Raw genomic sequence first — 20,741 nt, 5'->3', positions numbered from 1 at the left:
TTAGAAATTCAGCTTCTGAGGTAAAAAAAACAAACAAAAACACTCTCCAGGTTTCTGGTTACCACTGGTATTTCTAATCCCTGCAAAGGTCAAGAGGAAACAACAGGCTTAGAGGAAACAGGTGCCTCTGAACCTCTTACATTAGCACTTGACCCAGCCATGACTATGCATAACCCAGCACATGACCCAGCCATGTTTATCACCCAGCTGACACCAGGGTGGCATGAGAGGACAGACTACCTGGGGACAGAACTAATTAGCTAAAGGGCCATAATGTATTTCTTAATGAGGGGGGGCAGGCAAGCAGCCAGAGCCAAGGGGGATTATTATCAACTCATAAATACATACAAATCTTTGCTCACACTGAATGATGTGGCATGACCAGGTTAAAGATGAGGATGGACAATTTTTATCTGATAATGATCAATTGATTGAATTGATACTGATAATGATCAAGATATGACAAGTTAGACAAGGAAACGTGGATGTTTTTCATAATTTATTTCATAGAAAGTATCGTGGTACAGTATAAAAATGAAAATAAATAACATTTATATATAGAAAAATAAATAAATAGGTGTAAATAGTCAAATTTATAAAGTTATAATGCTAGTGAGGACAAGTTCACAGTTCCCTAGGATGTAGTCTCTCTTCATGGTGGACATTTTGTTCACCACTTTAAAGCGCAGCGACCTCTCACACAGGTCCTCCGTGGAGACACTGTCGAAAAAGAAGTCCTCATTGAAGATGGGGTTCCGGCTCTTCCTGATGACCGTGCTGCGCTGCTTCTGCAGCTTCCCGGGCACCAGTGAGAGGCTGACGCTGCAGCTGATGCTCTTGGGGTCCACGGAGGCCGGGTACATCCCCTCGGCGCTGATCAGCCGGACCCGCAGCTGCTGGTTGTCGGGGCAGTACTCCGCCGAAAGGCGCAGGACGCCATCCTTCCCCACGGGCACCAGGCTCTCCTTCATCACCCTGTCTCTGTGCAGCACCAAGTCCATGGGGAAGATGTTGGGTGGGGGCGCCAGGCCGAAGCTCCGGGGCAGGCCCTCCACCAGCCCCTCCGACGCCCGCCTCATGACGTTGGGGCTGTTGTCCGTAGAGCTTCCCTCGTCGGTGGACAGCGAGTCGTTCCTGGACATCGTGGCCTTCCTCGTGCTCTGGGAGAGCAGCCCCTCGTGACTCAGCGCTTTGAGGAGGGACGACTTGGGCGGGCACCTGGCCAGCAGGGGGGAGCTGAAGGGAGAAGACTCGGCGGAGGAGGTGGTGTCGCTGTCGACGGTGCCCTGTCTGTTGAGGGCGTAGCCTCTAGGGGAGAGTCTGGAGGCCAGGGTGTTGCTGAAGGAGGTGCGGGCGGAGGGGAGCGCCCTGGAGCATGTGCTGGACCGGCTCCTCGGGAAGAGCAGCGGGGCACCGCAGGACGCCGGGTCACTGTGGAACAGGGACTCCTTCCTCCTGGTGTGGGGGCTCTCCAACAGGGTGCAAAAGCCGTAGCAGGTCTGGGCCTTGGCCAGGTGGGGGAGGGAGAGGGCCGCTTGGCTCCGGGGGTCCGCGTCGGTGGCCTCCTCGTCGCTGCAGCCGCTGCCATCGCAGGGGCACTCGTCCACGCTCTCCACCTGGATGACGTGCGGACTGATGAGCACCGTGCCCGAAGCCTCTCCCCTCCCGGGGCCCCCCCTCTCGCAGGGGGAGACCCAGATGACGGGGGCGGGCCGGCTGCACTCCCCGGCCTTGGCCTCGTGCGGGGACGGGATCGTGGGCGGGATGCAGAACTCCGGAATGGTGTCCGGGGTGATGATGTTGGGGCAGAGGGGGGCCTTCTTGCCCTTGTGGGATTTGTCTCCGAACATGAGGTCACCCATCCGGAAGCTGTACTCGGCGGAAGGAAGCGGCAGGTTGGTTCTCTCCACCGACACGCGGATCTTCTCCACCACCCACATGAGTGCTTGGTCGGGGGGTCGGGGAGGATGGGTCGGGACACTGCGGAGGTCAGAGGGAGATCCCGGTAAGATGAGTGAAGCCTAACTTCAGCAACCAACAAAGCTGGTTTTCAAAAAGCGATATTAAGTAATGAAATCAATAATATAATAATAATAATCAGTAACATGAGTAAAAACAATACTTCGAATCATTATAAGTCAGTGTGGTGAGGCTTACCTTGTGTGAAAGGGATGTGGGTAAATCCAAGTGTCCTATAACAGGACTGTGAGCTGGCTATGGGGAAGGGCTCAGGGTATTGTGAGCGATAGCTGAGGCTCTCTCTTAGCAGCAGACTCAGACGCTCCTCTTCTCAAGACCAGCTCCTCTGCAGGCAGCGGTGAGGCTGCAGGCGGTTTAAATAGGGCCAAGTAACAGGAGGGGAGGAGGCCTGGGTCACCCAACATCCCACCTCCTCTGGGCGCACGGGATCCTCCCCCTCTCCTTGGCCACCTGTTACCATGGAGACGCCCACGCCGCTCCCCAAGCGAACAACCGGCCGGCCGGCGGAGAGGCCCGGACCAAACGCAGACTGCCGTGAGGGTGAAAGGCAACACACTACTGTGAGTGTTAAAATCAGCACACTACTGTGAGAGTTAAAATCAGCACACTGCCGTGAGAGTTAATATCAGCTCACTACTGTGAGAGTTCAAATCAGCTCATTACTGTGAGAGTTAAAATAGGTTCACTACTGTGAGAGTTAATATCAGCTCACTACTGTGAGAGTTAAAATAGGTTCACTACTGTGAGAGTTCAAATCAGCTCACTACTGTGAGAGTTCAAATCAGCTCACTACTGTGAGAGTTCAAATCAGCACACTACTTAAGGGTGAACAAAATGGGAGGCTGTTAATTGGCATGTTTGATTTTTCCATTTATACAGATGAGAAGGAAAATTTAACCTTGTCTGTCTAATAATCAAGGTAAAATGATAAGATTATGATTAAGGTAATTCCATATGAAGTAGGTTAGCCCAGTTGAACTGCAGAGGACAGCTGATTTTGGAAACATTTTGTGTGAGATTGCATTGACTTTTACTGAAATGCAGGTCAGCTATTACATCCATTCATCACATGAAAGAAATCATAAAAACGGCTGTTTACTTGGCTTAAATTTGACGTCAATGCCTATTCATTAAGCTTAGTCATCCCTGCCAATGGTTAACAGAAATGTTTAACAAACATTAAAAGCAAAGACTTAACAATGGCCCTTTTACAATGTCTATGATATTTACTTAGAGAAAAAGTGAGGAATTGAAGCTATGATGAGGCTACAAAGACAAACTGTCTAATATCTGACTGGATAGTTTGCCAATTTCCTGTAAAACTGATCGAAAGATTATTTTGAATAATTTCCATTCACAATCTACACTAATGCTCAATCTACTCTTATACTGACTAACAGTCATGCTGCCGCTTAAGAAACATGACCAGTTTTCACCAGAACCAGCTACTGAATATGAATGATAGGCCACAGAAGGATACAAACTTGATCAAGTTACAGTATGCTACTGCTATACCCTCTAGTGGTGGCAGACAAATAATACTTTGTGTTGAGGACAATTCTAGAAGGATTGCCAGATGGACAGAAAAAAGAGGGATTTCTGGACATGCCCAGCAGGCCTACTAATAGTAAAGTCCAACCCCAGCACTGATAAAGACACCTACATCACACATATAAGACACACATTTCTAAGGGACTTTGATGATGGAATGTTAACATTATGTGTGAATGATTTCTGATTGATACAGTTAGATCTGTATCAGTACATAAATCTATATTGCTACTAGGACCTTTAATTCTTAACCTTGACCTATGACCATGTACTACAGATGGGCCTATGACCATGTGTAACCCAAATGTGCTTGCCCAGGGCGGGATTCGAACCCACATTCAACAAGCTCTCCTGCTTGTGAGGCGGACACGTTAACAGTTGTGCCAATAGGGACGTCCCTCTTGGAGAGACTGTCAGCGCTCCTTTGAGGAGTGAGTTTCACCAGCTACTCTCACTTTACACTCGGTTACACATGTACTGTAGAGGGGTATTCCTTTTTTTAATAAATAAATACAATTAATAGTTCTCTGCAGGCCTTAGTTCAAGTGGAGAGCTCAGTATCCCCAAGCAACCACACCATTAGACAGATGGTGAGATCATACCTAATGGCACCTAAGAACAGGGGAAATAAATAAAAGATTTGAGCTTTCTCAGAAATGTTATTCTAAAAGGTCTAGTCTAATGGCTGTTTCAGCTAGTGCACACGTCATACTCATTTATATTCCAGAACCTGCCATCAGGAGGAAGTTGAATCTGGACTTGATAATAATTACCCAGGAGACCACTGCTGCATGTAACACATGTGTTCATGATTTACCTTCAAACATGGCCCGGTTTACCTCATATTTTCATCAAACAAAGACTTCAAACAGAGAGTCACTCCGGATTGAAGTTCCTCTGTATAGAGTGTGTGGGCCATTTGTCACCAGACTGGATAATGTGCTGGATAATGTTATCACCAATAGAGGGCAGTAGTTAGCTAAAAAGCAACAACATACAGCTTTAGTTTAAGAGACACTAAATCACTTGGGTAACAGTCATAAATCTATGATGATTATTAATAATTACTGGACCTCAATGGTCTTTATTTGCCAAACGTGATAGGCTACATACAAACACATGTGAGTAAGCGGCAACACAGCATACACACACACACACACACACACACACACACACACACACACACACACACACACACACACACACACACACACACACACACACACACACACACACACACACATATTTTCAGTGGTCGCTAGTGGAATATGTCCTCTGCATTTCTCCCACCCAAGCCATCCTCCTCCAGGGGCAGCCAGGAGCAGTGGGCAGCCTCGTCAGTGGCACCCAGGGACCAAGTCCAAGTGCTCAGTCCAAGTCCTGGTCAGGGACCGGACAGAGCATCTGTTCTTCTGCATGTTTTTCATATTAGGTTCTTGGGAGGAAACCTTTGCGAACACAGGGAGAACATGCAAACTCCACACAGAAAGGACCGGGAGATACCCCACCTGAGTACCTGACAACCCTGGGGAGAACATCCCCAGTGCCGACATCGCCCCAAGCATGAATCAAACCTGTGACCTTCTTGTTGTGAGGGGACAGTGCTAAGTACTGTGCCAGATACCACACTGACATCGGCCAGCTTCAGATAAACCCCTATCCTTTACAAGAAGGCCTTTACTCATACTCAAAAATGACAAGCTCTTTTCACTGGTGTGGAGCGAACTCAACCTGTCAGATCTACAACCAGTGCATTAGAGTCTTATCTCAGGGCCATATGTAGGTTCGAGACCCACAGGCAGCTATGCATTTCATGGCACACACACTGTTTCATGTGTCAGGGTACACACTGGCATAGCACTCACAAGTGCCTTATGGAAGGACTTATGGGTTGGCTTGAAACCGTGCCTATGGCAGGTGCAAAGGCTTCAAACCACATGGGCGTTCACGTGTCAATGTAGTCTGTAGCTCCAACGACCAGTATGAGACCCCTTCCGCCGACATCACACTGACATAGCCAGCATAGTGAGGATGTTCCTGTTGGTTTTAGAGGGTTCACATTCCTTGCCCTATGCCTTTCGGTTAAACAATGTCATCTCTTCTATGTGCAACTGATCTTGTGTCAGGCAGGTCGCTACAGTAATATAGAATCAAAAAGAGTGGTGGGTCGCACACAAATCTGGAGAAAAAGAGGTTTAAAAATATTTTCTCATGCTCACAGTTGTGTTTTTTCTCCCCTGTGACACTTGCATTAAAAAGCATGAGAAAATCTTTTTAACCCTCATCTTTTTCTACAGATTTTTGGCCTATCACTCCATCACTGAGGACCTCTTCAGTATGCTCGCCTTGCTGAATGGAGCTTAGCATGTGTGTCTCGCTGCCCAGAGTTATAAATGCCAGATCTATAAATGCTTTACTGTATCCAACAAGTTGAGTGATAAAAAACCATATGTGAATGGTTCAAATGACAAATTATTAATGTGACTGATTGAACAGACTGCACTTAGTCACTTAACCCTTTCCCATGACAAATCACTTAGATAGCCTATATTATATATGAGGTAGACCTACTTCCTTCAATCACAGTTTAAATCCATGACTCTTAACATTTGTACTTCGACCTGTAACAGTTCTTAATAATAATAATTATAATAATAATAATAATAATAATAATAATAATAATAATACGTATTATTATCATTATTATTATTTTAAATTGTATTTGTTCTGTTGTTATTTGTGTTTGTGTGAACTCGTCAACACTGTAAATGAAGGAAACCTCAATGCTTTACGAGTATAAATAAAGGTTTGAAATTAAATGAAATATTTCAATTCATAATGATTTGATCCACTCTCCATCTCAAGATCCGTTTACATCTCGCACCATAGGCACACACAGGTCTACTCACACTCGCACCAGTGCTTTCACAACTGTATAAATAGCTACATATTAAATGTGATGGACAGCTTTGAGCGTAGGGGTGGGATATTGTAGTACTATTTTCGTATATGTAATCAACGCACACCATACAGATGTTCAAGTTATGTGGGTGCTGCCATCTATATAGTGAGGAGTGTGACGCGTTTCCTCTTTACTGCGCAGAATGGGCTCTGTTTTCATCTCCCTCGTATCGAGTCTCTGGACTAGGAGGGGCTTGACTTGATACTGGAGGCAGGACCGCGGCTGCTGTGTAGGCTACATCCAAGAGCGTTCGTATGCATTAACGAGTGACAGATTTCAGGTAGGATTTCACGTTTTTTGATATCATTCCAACGTGTTTTTGGACACTAACGCAGATGATTTCTTCTGAAAGAGGGTGGCGAAATGTCCTACTTTATTTGACAGGGGCTTCAACAAGGATGGTTTTAAAAATAATTTAAGCCCATTCTCAGAGCTCCTTTGGTTATCAGCAATAGATGATTTACTCCCCTAGCATACTGTGTGTAATTATTTAGTTTGCAGTCTGATCTCGTTTTCTGGATAATGTTTCATTTGTTTGATGTGTCAGTTTCTTTTAAATTAATATGTATCCTGTGCTCAAATATACACGTTATGCGAATTCCAGTTTGCAGCACCTGACATGATCAGGCGTATTAAGTCATGACTATTTCAACCATTTATGTGATGCAAGCATCAACATTTTTGCTTGCTTAATACCGAATTTCAATGTTCAGTTCAATGTAATTTATCGCACGACAACGTTGCCCTTCAAATGATGTGGGAACTTGGGAGGCGACCCGAGGTAGGCTATCTGATCTGTGCGTGTGGAAAGATAGGCTAGTCGCTTTTCTGTCAACGTTTTTACATATTTATATATTTAACCATAAAGTGAAACTGGGAGCTGGAATTCCAGTGTGCGGATTTCCTATTTCTCAAACGTTTGGCGACCATGGCCAAAATGTGTAGCATCTTCAAGTGAGTGCTCCCCGCGCAAACGGATAGTCCCAAGTGCATACCAAAATGATGATGAGGAGTACTAATACATGATGGAAATGATTAAACTATGACCTACCAAAGTAATTGATTTTCAGTCAATCGGGTTCAAGGCCTATTTCACGTCTCCCTAGAATTTGGCATTACGTAGTCTGATCCGTAGCCTATCAACTGTATGTCCTATACATTTGTGAGAATGGACGTGTGTTTTCACTGAAACTTCGTATCTTATAGAAGTGGTATCCAGGTGAGCTAGTCGTCTGTTCTAATTCTATTCTCATTAGCTGTGGCCCCTCACCTGAATGGTCTGTGGATTGGACAGAAGGTCAGTGAGGTGACTCATGGTGGTGAATATATCCAGGGCCATGCTGTTGTAGCCTACAGTAGCCTACTATGCGGTGACCCATTTACGATCAATAAGTCGTTCATTCTTTCACACAAATGTTTTATTTGATTCTTGTGTCTACAAGTCATCGAAATCCCTTCAAATCTCACAGACATTCCACAAGATCCTCTGCTGCCCTCTCTGAATGACAGCTGGCTCCCATGGCCAGATACTGTACAATGCCTCCCTAATATTACAAGCCTCCAGTGAGTCAGTCCTCCCGTGCTGAGCATGGAATCAAGACTTCAGTCTGTCTGTAACTGCTGGTGGCCATCAAGATCATCAGTCTAACATAATATGTGCCAAGCAAAATATGAGAGTGTGGAGATACAGTATTTCCCTGCAGCAGCAGTATTATGCCAGACTGGTCAGTAGGTGGCCACCAGTAGGTTGTATTAGTGGTCATGATCAGTACTTGTTCTAATCATTGGCCCATTCAGCGTGATGTAGAATCACAAACCATTTCAGAAGGATGCTATACAGACGTGCTTAAATCAGCATGTGACTAAAGGGAATGTATACAGATGTCTGTGTGCAGGCATGCAAATGTATGCAAGTGTTTTGCACCTAACCTGAACTCCCACAGTGTTAAATCTTGGCGTATCCGTGTGGAGACCAGTGTTCCAGAGCACATCTGTGCTCAACACTAACATGGTGTAGTTATAATTAGCATTGGCCAATGGAGGATGATAGAATACTACATCAGCCCTGGGGCATTTCAATGGCTTCCCTTCTTCATGATAACCCAGACATTATGTTAGATGGCATGCTCAACAAGAGGAATACTGTAGACACTATGATATTGTAGCCACTGTGAATACAGCATGGCCTAGTATCTATCAACATTCAGTATTCTGTCGGATCACCCCTTACAGCAGTCTTCCCAAATGCATCCCTTTCTTTCTCAGTCCAGTAATTAAAGTCAAGCGTTCCTTAATGGTTTATGCATCTCCATCTCCCAGCCAACACAAGCCTGCCATTTAAGAAGCCATTACCAAAGTGACTCTGCTTTATGTGAAGCTATTAAGCTCTCTGTTAGAACAAGTTTCATCCATGCAGCTGCATAATATGAATTATTTAAGTTATAGGTTGTTGCATTTCAGGAATGACCATAGAATTTGAGATCATGTGGGACCTTGTAAAAATGATATTAGAAGCTGCTCAGTGTTACCTGTGATCCACACGAGAGCCATGTTAGATTTCTAATTCTGTTCCTGCTGATGAAGGCGTTTGGATGCATGTTTTGAAATACACAGCCGTCAACAAGTCCCCATCATCATCATCATCATCATCACCATCATCATCATCATCATCATGTTGCTGGTGTTCAAGAGAAGCCTGACAGAGCTACTCTCATTGGGTCAACCTTCAGTTACAGAGGCACTAGTGAGGCACCAAAGCCTCATGTCAGTTTCAAGGGAGAAACGCACGGCGACGGTGATGCGTTTAGACACGGGAGGGAAAGAGAGAGATGTTTTGATGCCTTATATAAAATCTGTAGGTCTGAGGAAAGTGAACGCAGCTACGGAATAGAACACAGATCATGTTGACAACAGTGTGGCCACTCAGTCAAATATTCATTAGCGCTGGTCTATTATTCATGCTGTGTATCGAGGACAGTCTACTGTGTGTGTGTGTGTGTGTGTGTGTGTGTGTGCGTGTGTGTGTGTGCATCGGTGTGTGTGTGTATTGGTGTGTGTGTGTGCGTCGGTGTGTATGTATATCTGTGTGTGTGTGTGTGTGTGCGTGTTTGTCTGTGTGTGTGTGTAGAGAGAAGGCCATTGAGCCCCACCCCCCATTAGAAAGTGATTTTCTTCTCAGCTGTTACAGTTGCTCTGTCACCACCAAGAATAACATTCCCGAACGGAATTCCCCAGGAAATGTTTAATGGCGGGGCTGGGAAGCGACGTTTTGGGAGACCGTTGAACCATATTAATGCGTGAGTGTGTGTGTGTGTGGGGGGGGCTGGAAACTTCCAACACGCCCTGTACTGTCACCCTGACCCTGTCTTTGTGTTCTCTGTTTACCGCTGAAATAGACCTCTCCCACAGCGTGCTGCTCACTGCCGCCTGTACGATGTCAACCTTTTGTAGAGCTGGCCTCTCTCTCTCTCTCTCTCCCAGCAGCCAGGGAACAAGAGATACATATCTCCCACTTTTGCCCAGTGTACAGTAAATTCACAAGGCAATGTTATAGCTGTGTGTTTGCGTGTGTGTGTGTACAGTACCTGCGTGTATGTGTGTGTCTGCGCATGGCCTATTTCATACAGGGACCTACAGCATTCATGTTCTTACAGTAAGTGTGAGCTCACCTTGTGTCTTGGGAGAAATGAAATGGACGTGCCTCATCATGGCTGAAACAATACTGTCCTCAGTCCTGCTAAAGCATATTTTCCACTGCTCCACTCACTTCCTCTCCGACCACGCCAGTCCTTTTCCAGAGGAACTTCTGGTGGGGTCTGGAGAAAACAAGCCAAGCTGATAGACCAGTCCTCTGACATCACCCACCCACTCAGCTACTCCACTTTCACTCTGCTGATTTGGGCTCTCTAGAGAGGGATGGTCGTGCTGTCTGCTGTACATTTTTGAAATAAGTATATAAGTATGAAAATCTGTTGGGTTTATTATGTGTGAACAAATACAAATTCAAACCTCAGTGTGGCTTTCTGCGCATGAACTGAGCGAACGAGAAGAATGATGGTTGATGAATGATGATGATGGTGATGATGATGATGATGATGATGATGATGATCATGGTGATGATGATGGGGTTGATGATGATTATGATGATGGTGGTGGTGATGGTGATGGTGATGGTGATGGTGATGGTGATGGTGATGGTGATGATGATGATGGTGATGATGATGATGATGATGATGATGGTGATGATGAGGATGATGGTGATGATGATGATGATGGTAGTGGTGATGATGATGGTGATGGTGATGGTGGTGATGATGGTGGTGATGATGATGATGATTATGGTGATGATGATGATGATGATGATAGTGGTGATGATTATGATGATGGTGATGATTATGATGATGGTGATGAGGATGATGAAGGTGATGATGATGATGGTGGTGCTGATGATGATGATGATGATAGTGATGATGATGATGATAGTGATGATGATGATAATGATGATGATGATGATGATGATGATGATGATAACAGTAATGGTTAGCTCTATCCTGTGTCATTTGGAGATGTGTATGTATGTGTGTGTGTGTGTGTGTGTGCGTGTGCGTGTGCGTGTGCGTGTGCGTGTGTGTGCAGTAGGAGGTAGCTGAGCCTGTGCTAGAGAAGGCAATGGTGAACCTAGTCATGGCAGGGTCTGGACTAGGTCAGCAGGCTCCGGGCGCCTGTGGGACTGCCAGTTACAGTAGTACAGGAGTCTGGTTTGGTTATGTTAGTATACTGTAGGAGCCTGGTTTGGTTATGTTAGTACAGGAGTCTGGTTTGGTTATGTTAGTACAGGAGTCTGGTTTGGTTATGTTAGTACAGGAGCCTGGTTTGGTTATGTTGACACAGGAGTCTGGCTTGGTTATGTTAGTACAGGAGCCTGGTTTGGTTACGTTAGTACAGGAGTCTGGTTTGGTTATGTTGACACAGGGGTCTGGCTTGGTTATGTTTGTGCAGGAGTCTGGTTTGAGCAACTTGAAAGGTTACAATTTTGCCATGACTCCAGTATTTGCATCTCTATGGCTTTGTGCAGTGTTCTCTCCTCTCGCTTTTAGCAATGAAAAGACATTTAAGAATGACATCTCTTTGGGATGAATTAAACAGTGTTCCTACAAGCTTGTTTTGCCTTCTGAGGCCGATTCTGAACTGACTGAATGGGTTTTCTGCTAAGTACTCCTCCTCCAGTAATGATCACCATCATTTAGACATTTTAGATGCATTTAAAGTGTCTGCAGTACGTAGCAAATTACACAGCAAAGCAAATTACATTCAAACTCTTCTACTAGTTGGTTTTTGACAGTGGTGTATGGCATTGTGGAACATGACTGGAATCTATAGTCATTGGAAGGTCTTTATGTTTCTGAGGTGATATGATACCAGGAGGTGTACAGTAATCCACTCAGTGCTGAAGGTGTTGATTGGTGCAGCTGGAGAGTCCATAGAGAGGCCTTATCGGGTTCCCTGTAGACGAGACTGGATAAACATCTCCGTTCTCAGCTCTGGTAAAGGGCAGAAATGCCATGGGAAATGCTCAGCTCCCCATGAGAGGAATCGATTGTCTGCGGCAAGGATCACGAGATGTCATCAATTTAGCTGCAGTGGGAAAAGGGGGAAAACTTCAAATGATCAACTGATGCTCCACAGACTTGGACAGTGTGAATGGATACTATTTAATGTATGGCCACACAGTCCGACCTACTCTACATTCTGCCTCAACCGTTCTCTTCCAGCAGCCATAGGTCACAATGTCTTACAGGCTCTCGGGGAGTTCTGGATCAGCTCCTGGTCCTTCCTAACTCTGTGTTCTGCTGTTCTTCCTAACTCTGTGTTCTGCTATCCTTCCTAACCCTGTGTTCTGCTATCCTTCCTAACCCTGTGTTTTGTACCAGCTCCTTCCTAACCCTGTGTTCTGCTATCCTTCCTAACCCTGTGTTCTGCTATCCTTCCTAACTCTGTGTTCTGCTATCCTTCCTAACCCTGTGTTCTGCTATCCTTCCTAACCCTGTGTTCTGCTATCCTTCCTAACCCTGTGTTCTGCTATCCTTCCTAACCCTGCGATGGCTGCTCGTTGTGCCAGGTGAATGATGGCCACCCGTTTGTAAGCCGCTCCGCTCTGTTTGTCCCTGGGCAGTAGGGACCATTCTTCCCCCTTCATTAACACGCGTCTTTACGAACATCAATTGTTCTCCTCACACGAACGCCAAGTACGCCGCTATTGTCCTCCTGTCCGTGGTACACGTTCACTCCTACTGTAGCTTTACAAGTGACTTGATAGATGAACAAATACAGTGAGAGTGCCCTGTTTGAGTTGTGCTGTATTTACCAAGGCTATTAGCTGGGCTCTCAGAAACATGGAGGATTTCTGCCTCGAGTAACGTCATCTCTAGGGTGTGTCGCGGCGAACGTGCATTAGGAGGATTAGCAGCTGGCTCCCCAGGGCTCTGATGGTCCAGCCTCCCTCCCTCTGTCAGCACGCTGGGAGGGTTCTCAGCTGGCGGGGTCTCCCCCCAGGGGCCAGAGGTCACTGACAGCGGGGCAGAGAGGCTGCCGTGCTTCTGATCGAGCGGCTCGCCATCGATCCGCATTCATGAAACGTCACATTGGCTGAATATAAGCAGAGCAGGAGAGCCGTGCCTCGAAAGCACAATGTGAACCTGTTCATCGTGATGAACAGTTTCCTTTTTTGACCCAAAACTATTTTTATTATACCTTATATCGTGACGCCGGAGGTCAGGAGTTAGGTGTCTCAGCACCGATGGCTAGGCGAGCGGTCACACAGCTGAGGTTAAATAAAATGCACTCGGCACCAAAATCACACTGGCGTTTTAACTGCGCAGTCGATCTTACTGGGGGAGAATTGACGGGCAGCTGGTTCTGTCTGCAGGTCACCGGGGGCCGTTCCCAGCCGGGCCCTGGTGTAGGACGGCTGTCAGGATGTTTACATACCAGTACATGGCTGTCTAGGGGACACGTCCCTCCTCCGGTCTGAAGAGCAGTGAGGGAATGACTGCTATGGGGCTCTCCCTATCAACAGCGGGCTGCTGACCCTGCCAGAACAGCTCCACTCTTTCTGCCAGACTCTCTCCTTCTCCCGCTCCCTCAATCACCCCTCCCCACCCCCCCCACCCCCCTCTTTCTCTCTCTCTCTCGCTGTCCCTCTGCCCCCGACCCTCCCCCTCTTTCTCTCTCTATCCCTCTCTGCCCCTCTTTCTTTCTCTCTCTCTCCCTCCCTCTCTGTCTCTCTCTCTCTGTCTCTCTCTCTCTCCCTCCTCTCCTCTGGCTCATGGCTACAGCGTCAGCACCTTGACTCACAGAGAGGCGAGGTGCGTGGGCTGCTCTGGCACGCTCCAAATGATTTCACATTTGGGACGGAAATGCATTTGGCTGCTGGAAACTGAGTGAGTGAGTGAGTGAGTGAGTGAGTGAGTGAGTGAGTGAGTGAGTGAGTGAGTGAGTGAGTGAGTGAGTGAGTGAGTGAGTGAGTGAGTGAGTGAGTGAGTGAGTGAGTGACTTAAGCCCTGTGTATGCAGCTCATCAGCAGTGACCTTGTCTTTAAGGGCAGCGCGCTTCGCATGTTACCCCAGATGGAAGGTGACATTGAGAATTAGAGCCTTCGCTTATGATTTCCAACAGTGATTATGAAATAGACCCTCAAGCCCTGCAATGATTTGCAGTGATACATCCAACTATGAACCACTGGGATCCTTGTTACATTTTTGTGATAATATGTGGGTTACCATGTCCATCCCACTTTCTGAACCTCATGCAAAAGCTTGAGCAGGAGATTTGAAATCAACCAGACATTTCTTCGATCTTCTCGCCTATTTTTTTTTTTTTCTCAGTTTGCTTGTAGCTGCTGGTTGTTGTTCACAGCCGAAACGCTCTGTGTGGTCCTTCCAGAGGGCAGACACAGCCCCCGCCTCGACCTCCCTTCACCCCCCACCATCTGGCCCAGAGGAGGTGTTATCTACGCGAACGCTGAGGATGGCATTGGCGGCCTGTCCGTATACACTGCCAGTGGGTAGACAGAGCAGCACCGGACCCCCCATGGTCTTATAATCCATCTGTCTTTTATAATGAATCTGTATCACTGATCAGTCTGACCGCACAGCCCTGGGTCCATAGTGCTAGCAGCATCCCCGGGTCCATAGTGCTAGCAGCAGCCCTGGGTCCTTAGTGCTAGCAGCAGCCCCGGGTCCATAATGCTAGCAGCAGCCCTGGGTCCATAATGCTAGCAGCAGCCCTGGGTCCATAGTGCTAGCACCAGCCCTGGGTCCTTAGTGCTAGCAGCAGCCCTGGGTCCATAGTGCTAGCAGCAGCCCCGGGTCCTTAGTGCTAGCAGCAGCCCTGGGTCCATAGTGCTAGCACCAGCCCTGGGTCCTTAGTGCTAGCAGCAGCCCTGGGTCCATAGTGCTAGCAGCAGCCCTGGGTCCTTAGTGCTAGCAGCAGCTCCGGGTCCATAGTGCTAGCAGCAGCCCTGGGTCCTTAGTGCTAGCAGCAGCCCTGGGTCCATAGTGCTAGCAGCAGTAAAGAGCTGTGGCAGTTTGTTATTTTACAGTACCAAGGTCCTGGCTCCAGTCAGAATCCCCAGGGGATCTTGCTTGGTGTTGGGTGAATCTTTGGTCAGATACTACTCAGATCAGAGAACCATAGTATTTGGAGGAGATATATTTGTAGCGTTAAAGCCAGCGCTAGCTAGTATCTACTGTAAATATACAGTGCAGGCATTGGGTCTCTTGTGTTTTGTGATGAGCATGTGCTGTGGGAGGAGAGAGATTAAGCGTCTCCAGGGCTGCTGGTAAACTATGGCTGCCTATCATATTACTGGATGCATCCTAAACCTGGTATGTTCTCTTTGTTGTCTGTCTTTTGTATTGCTCTGGGCCCTCTGGAGAGTCTGAAATGAAGTTTGAATTCATTCAATTCTGGTTCTGCAGTGGATATTGTGTTGTGACATTGATTTGCCATTTTTGTCAATATTCAGAGTAGGACCGTGATACCAGGAAGTTATTTATGTTATCTGATGGAGCTTAATGACTTGAATGTGTAAATATACCAGCCTCTGTCAGAAAGTTCTGTCACGGATCCGATGCAATAGCATTATAGTGCATCAACGAAAAAAAAATTTTGTCACAAAAAACTTTGAGAATTGCATTTAAGCCGTGTTCAAAAGAGATACTATTTTCAAGCACCAAGCTCCCATGCTGCTTCTATGTAAAGTCAGACGTGTTCTTAGCGATGACCTCTGGACTGCGTGAACCACGGCGTGAACCGGCCCCCATCACGTGTCCTCCTTCTCCATCGAGCTCACAGTACGGCTCTTCCTGACCCTCCGAGGGCTGTTCTTTACTGTATTCAATATTCATGTTAAATGGAACGGTGTCAGGGCTTTGGGCTCTTTCCACAAGTACTGTACAGTATGAACAGATGATTATTCTCCTGAGATGGCAGACCTATATGCTACAGTAAATATACTTTCCACCATTTCTAATCTGCTTTTCCTAGTAGCGAGATGAGTGTAGGAGGCTGTAGAAGTCTGTATATGATCATCTAAGACTCCGCCAGTGTTTGGGGAGGCCCAGGGGGGTTGTAAACTGGGTGATGGATCATGCTATTTCAACTTTGATGAATTTTGATGGCATGGGTTTTTCATCAGCACATGCATTCAGTCAAGGTTTGGAATTAATCATTAGTTACATAAATCTACCATTCTCTCTCCCTCACCTCCCCCACCCAAATATACACACATGCATGCACACACACAAACACACACACACACACACATGCTCACTATTTTATCTTTTGCACTAACTCACATGAAGAATATACATTACATGAAACATAAATTCTGTAGAGCCATGAACTGCTCCATTCAGCAGCGTCTATCCTGTCAGAGTCCAGTGTCAATCCTGTCAGAGTCCAGCGGCTATCCTGTCAGAGCATGCTTGCGTGTGCGCTGCACTGAGCTAAAAACAGCATCACTGGACACGGAAGTGACAATGACATGATGAGACTGAAACCTTACACTACCTGTTACTGGTCAACAGTGTCGAGCAAGTTACTTAATAAAAGTAATCAAGCAAAGTTAATGATTACTTATTCTAAATTGTAATTAGAATACTTTAATGATTTCTCTCTGAAAAGTAATCAGATTGCTAATTAATTTACTTTTGAGTTACTTTCTAAAACCAGATCATTCCTTACCCAAATCATCATTCCTTACCCAAAGACACAAGAAATTCTGATCCTATACCAGCACTCTTGGCACATCTCAACCCTGATGACATAAACAGTCAGTTCAGCCATGACTGCAGAGATCGCATGCACATATCAACCAAATGAAAGGGAGCAGGCACGCGCATACGTAACTGAAAGTAATTCCATATTTATTAGGTCAGTAACTGCAATCTGATTACTGAAAATTCAAATGTGTGTAATCCCTTACATTCCAAGTTACTGGAAAAAGTAACCTGACTACAGTAATCTCTTACTTTGTAATCAGTTACTCCCAACGCTGCTGGTCACTGCGAGACCCTGCGCTGACTGGGCAGTGCACTCTAGTTTACCTCTTTACCAAAAAAGGAGTCTCATTCTCATTTCTGCTCGAGGTCAGTGAGCAGCGAACATGCCTCGGAGACTCCCTGCAGGGTTCCGCTTCGACGTATTTTCAAAAAGAGAATATCTAGCGTATACCACTGACAATGTACAGTTGGCAGGGCTCATTCGTAATCTATTAATAGAAAAAATATATTAAAGAAACAGAATGCAGAAGGAGTGTTTTGGCTGTATGCCTGAATGGAAAGGCCTGGTGTAAGTTTAAAATGATACTGTGTTAACTTCTTGCCACCTTTACCATCTGCTCGGTGTTCTGCTCGGCAGCTGCGGGGCTGTCCCGGGACGGTCTTCAGTTTCCACCGTTGGGAGACGGACCTTTAGCCAGTGGTGGGTGGGTGGGCTGGGCCTCCATAAGTAGACAGACCCCGCTATACCCAGGAGATGGGAGGGGGGTGGGGTGGGGGGGTGTCAGGTAACATGGCCAGGTGGCAGGTGCGCGTGCCAGCCTCGGGGGTTCAAAGGTCATTTGCCACCACTAATGACTCCGGCTGGCGGCTCTGGCCTCAGAGGACTCACGGCTGGTGAGAGGACGTTTTATCCCACCGCTAATCTTTCATATCTGCACATGGAGCAGACTCTCTCATCCCTTATCTACGGCCGCTGCCCTGTTCCATAATCCACAATCGAATGTGCCCCATGTGGGATTATTAATGGCGTTATTTAATGACTGTCAGGATCTCGCATTTATTTGTGGTCAGCTGGACTGTGTGAGTGGCTCTGACCGGGAAACATGCTTTATATTTCCAGATTGATTTGATTTTACCCTGGCCTGGGAAAAGCCTGACATGAATTACAGGGACATCATGGAGTCCCAGTGTGGTGCTGTATGAATCCCCTACAGGGAGGAAGCACAAAGAGACTGCACAGACACCGCTCTGCTGAAAGGGATAGCTGTGTTCTCCGTGTGAGAGAGAGAGGGAGAGACAGAGAGACAGAGAGAGAGAGAGAGAGGGAGAGACAGAGAGGGAGAGAGAGAGAGACAGAGAGAGAGAGACGGAGAGAGAGAGAGACAGAGAGACAGAGATAGAGAGAGGGAGAGACAGAGAGAGACAGGCAGAGAGAGAGGAAGAGAGAGACAGAGAGAGAGAGAGGGAGAGACAGAGAGAGACAGGCAGAGAGAGAGGAAGAGAGAGAGAGAGAGAGACAGAGAGAGAGAGAGGGAGAGAGAGAGAACAGCGCTGCCACACGGAGGGTGCTCTGAGGCGAACCGTATAAGGTGGCCAGGGGTTGTCTTGTCATGTGACTACAAAGGATCTGCGGCGGCAGCTCTTTCGGGGCCGTGAAGGCCACGGCACGCGATCCTTTCACATCCAAACACGTCGCATGGATCGGGTTCAAGCCGTAGTCAGGGTGGAGAGAGAACATGGGAACATGGGAGGGATTGTATTCAATACCAGAGGTTCCACAGTGTGGAGGTTGGACTGTAATGAATAACCATACGTCTCTCTCTCTCTCTCTCTCTCTCTCTCTCTCTCTCTTTATATAGTGGTGTACACTAGATCTACACAGCCTATACCGCCCTATGAGATAGACATGTAAGATTCCCCTCACAGCTCAGCCATGGTGCAGAACAGAGAGGCTAATTGAATTACTCACCCCAACCCCCCCCCCCCCCTCCCTCTCTCCAGCCCCCCTCCCCCATGGGAAGGCGCAACTAATCATTTGGAATCTCTGTTTTCCAGGAAAGGGTTTGGGGGGGGGCGGGTAGTCTTGGTGGGGTAGTACAGGGGGTAGGCAGGGTTCTTCTCAGAGCGCAGGGGCCAGACTGTGGGCCCTGCGGTTTAATTTTCCACAGAATGATATCCACGGCTGCGATTAGATGGCGTCTCTCCAGAAGGCTCCTGACCTACTGACCTCGAAAAAAGGCGCTGGCTGGCCACAGCTGCTGCCCAGATGTTCCGGAGAGTTCCGACGTGCTCAAACTGACGAAGGAAGATCTGACGTCGTCCAGACACAGGCTTCTGATGGCCGTTCTGGCGCGATCTCCCACGGTGCATTTTGCCCGCCGACGTGTGTTTTGTCTGCCAGCAGATGGTGGTTTGTCTGGGAGCGTTATTTCCTCGGTCAGTTTGTTTGATTATTGGATCTTTAAGTGTGTGAGATTTGTATTTGCCTCAGCAGTTAACGCGTCCTGCAGCGGAGAGCTGTGAGGTTGATGGCAACAAAGAATAAAAATAAAATCATGTGAGGGACACGCGACAAAACCATTCTGAGGATGTCACCGCGACCCCACCACCTGTGAGGCCTGGGGGGGGGGCGCTATGTGTACTCCTTGTCCTTTGACAACTGTCCGCAATGAACGTGTGTGGAAGCCAAACCCTCTGAGTGTCCCCTAACACTGCATGTCGTTGAGGGACACCCCGCCTGCGACTGTCAGGCATCGGCCCGCTCATAAATCAGATTTACTGCTTGGTTGCAGCGCCCGTGCTAATATAATAACACAGTCCCGCGGAGGAGACACGTTGCTGATTTCACGTCCCGCCTCTCTTGTGTGTAGAGGCTGGAGACACTAGAGGAAGGATTACATGAGAAAGTCGTGACTAAACGGAGCGATTGAGGCATCTGATGCCGGGGGGGGGGGGGGGGGGGGGTATAGGGCTGTGTGTTCTGCCTCCCAAGTAGGTGTGGAGCTTGAAGAGAAAGAAGGCTAGTGTTGTTCCCGGCCTGTCTGGCTCGCCTGGTGCTGACCTCTGGAGCGTATCCAGCTTGTTAGCCCCAGTGTGAAGTGTGGTGTGGCAGGCTCCTCTCTGGGCTGGTGCTCCTCTGTCTGCCGAGGTCATCGGATAGCGTGATCCCTGCTCGTGGATCTTTAAACTGGCCGAGTGGGGCTTGGCTTCTTGTCAGGCCAGTTCATTTAGTGCAGTCCAGAACCAGAAATGGTTCTCTGCTTGCCTGTCTGTCTGTCTGTCTGTCTGTCTGTCTGTCTGTCTGTCTGTCTGTCTGTCTGTCTGTCTGTCTGTGTGGCTGGCCAGATGGTAGAGAGGGAGGGGCAGGCTTTGTTCTCACCAACCACTGTACGTCACCATGGCGTCTGTAGTGGTCAGTACGTCATACAACTTTAATGCTTGTCTCTGTAAGGAACTAAACCACTGTCAAAGTAGAGGAATCATTATTGTCTAAGTACTTTGAATGTACTGTGATTCTAGCTGCCCCTAATGTACTGTACAGTAGCCAACATATAATTCTTTAATTACTTTTGAGAATTGGATAGCCATGCTCCTCTTATCTACAGTATCAATGCTTTTTGAAAGCCTTCTCTCTCTCATCATTTATCTTAGTACACAATACAAGGAAACGTTCTTCATATCATCTGCTTGATAGCTTCAATAGTCCTAAGAAATTGAAAGTCCTGAAGAAAATTGTATTCCGAACCAAAGTAAATGCCTTGCATGTGTAAACGTACTTGACAATAAATGTGTTTCTGATTCTGATTCTGGGGTAGTTCCTTTTTAGATAATGTTCAAGTCTGAAGCCCTGTAGTCGTGGTATGCTGTTCTTCATAGACAGGCAACCTACTGTATATGAACAGCCCCACTGAGGCATGATATGGGCTGGTTTTAGTCAGGGTTGTACATGGTCCAAAACATGCATA

The 20,741-nt window shown here is 47.1% G+C and overlaps 1 protein-coding gene across 1 annotated transcript; it reads right to left on the bottom strand.

Annotated features, from left to right (window-relative positions):
• Positions 1 to 593: 593 nt before the first annotated feature.
• On the bottom strand, positions 594 to 1,940 carry c2cd4a (C2 calcium dependent domain containing 4A; the record flags this gene model as incomplete). Its single annotated transcript, XM_084452645.1, has 1 exon — positions 594 to 1,940. The coding sequence occupies one exon, from the start codon at positions 1,938 to 1,940 to the stop codon at positions 594 to 596; it is 1,347 nt and encodes a 448-aa protein (XP_084308771.1).
• Between the last annotated feature and the right edge of the window lie 18,801 nt (positions 1,941 to 20,741).

Source organism: Borostomias antarcticus (assembly GCF_949987555.1).
Source record: "Borostomias antarcticus genome assembly, chromosome: 18".
NCBI lineage: Eukaryota > Metazoa > Chordata > Actinopteri > Stomiiformes > Stomiidae > Borostomias > Borostomias antarcticus.
The sequence above is the reverse complement of the archived record's forward strand: the minus strand, read 5'-3'. Positions and strand labels throughout refer to the sequence as shown.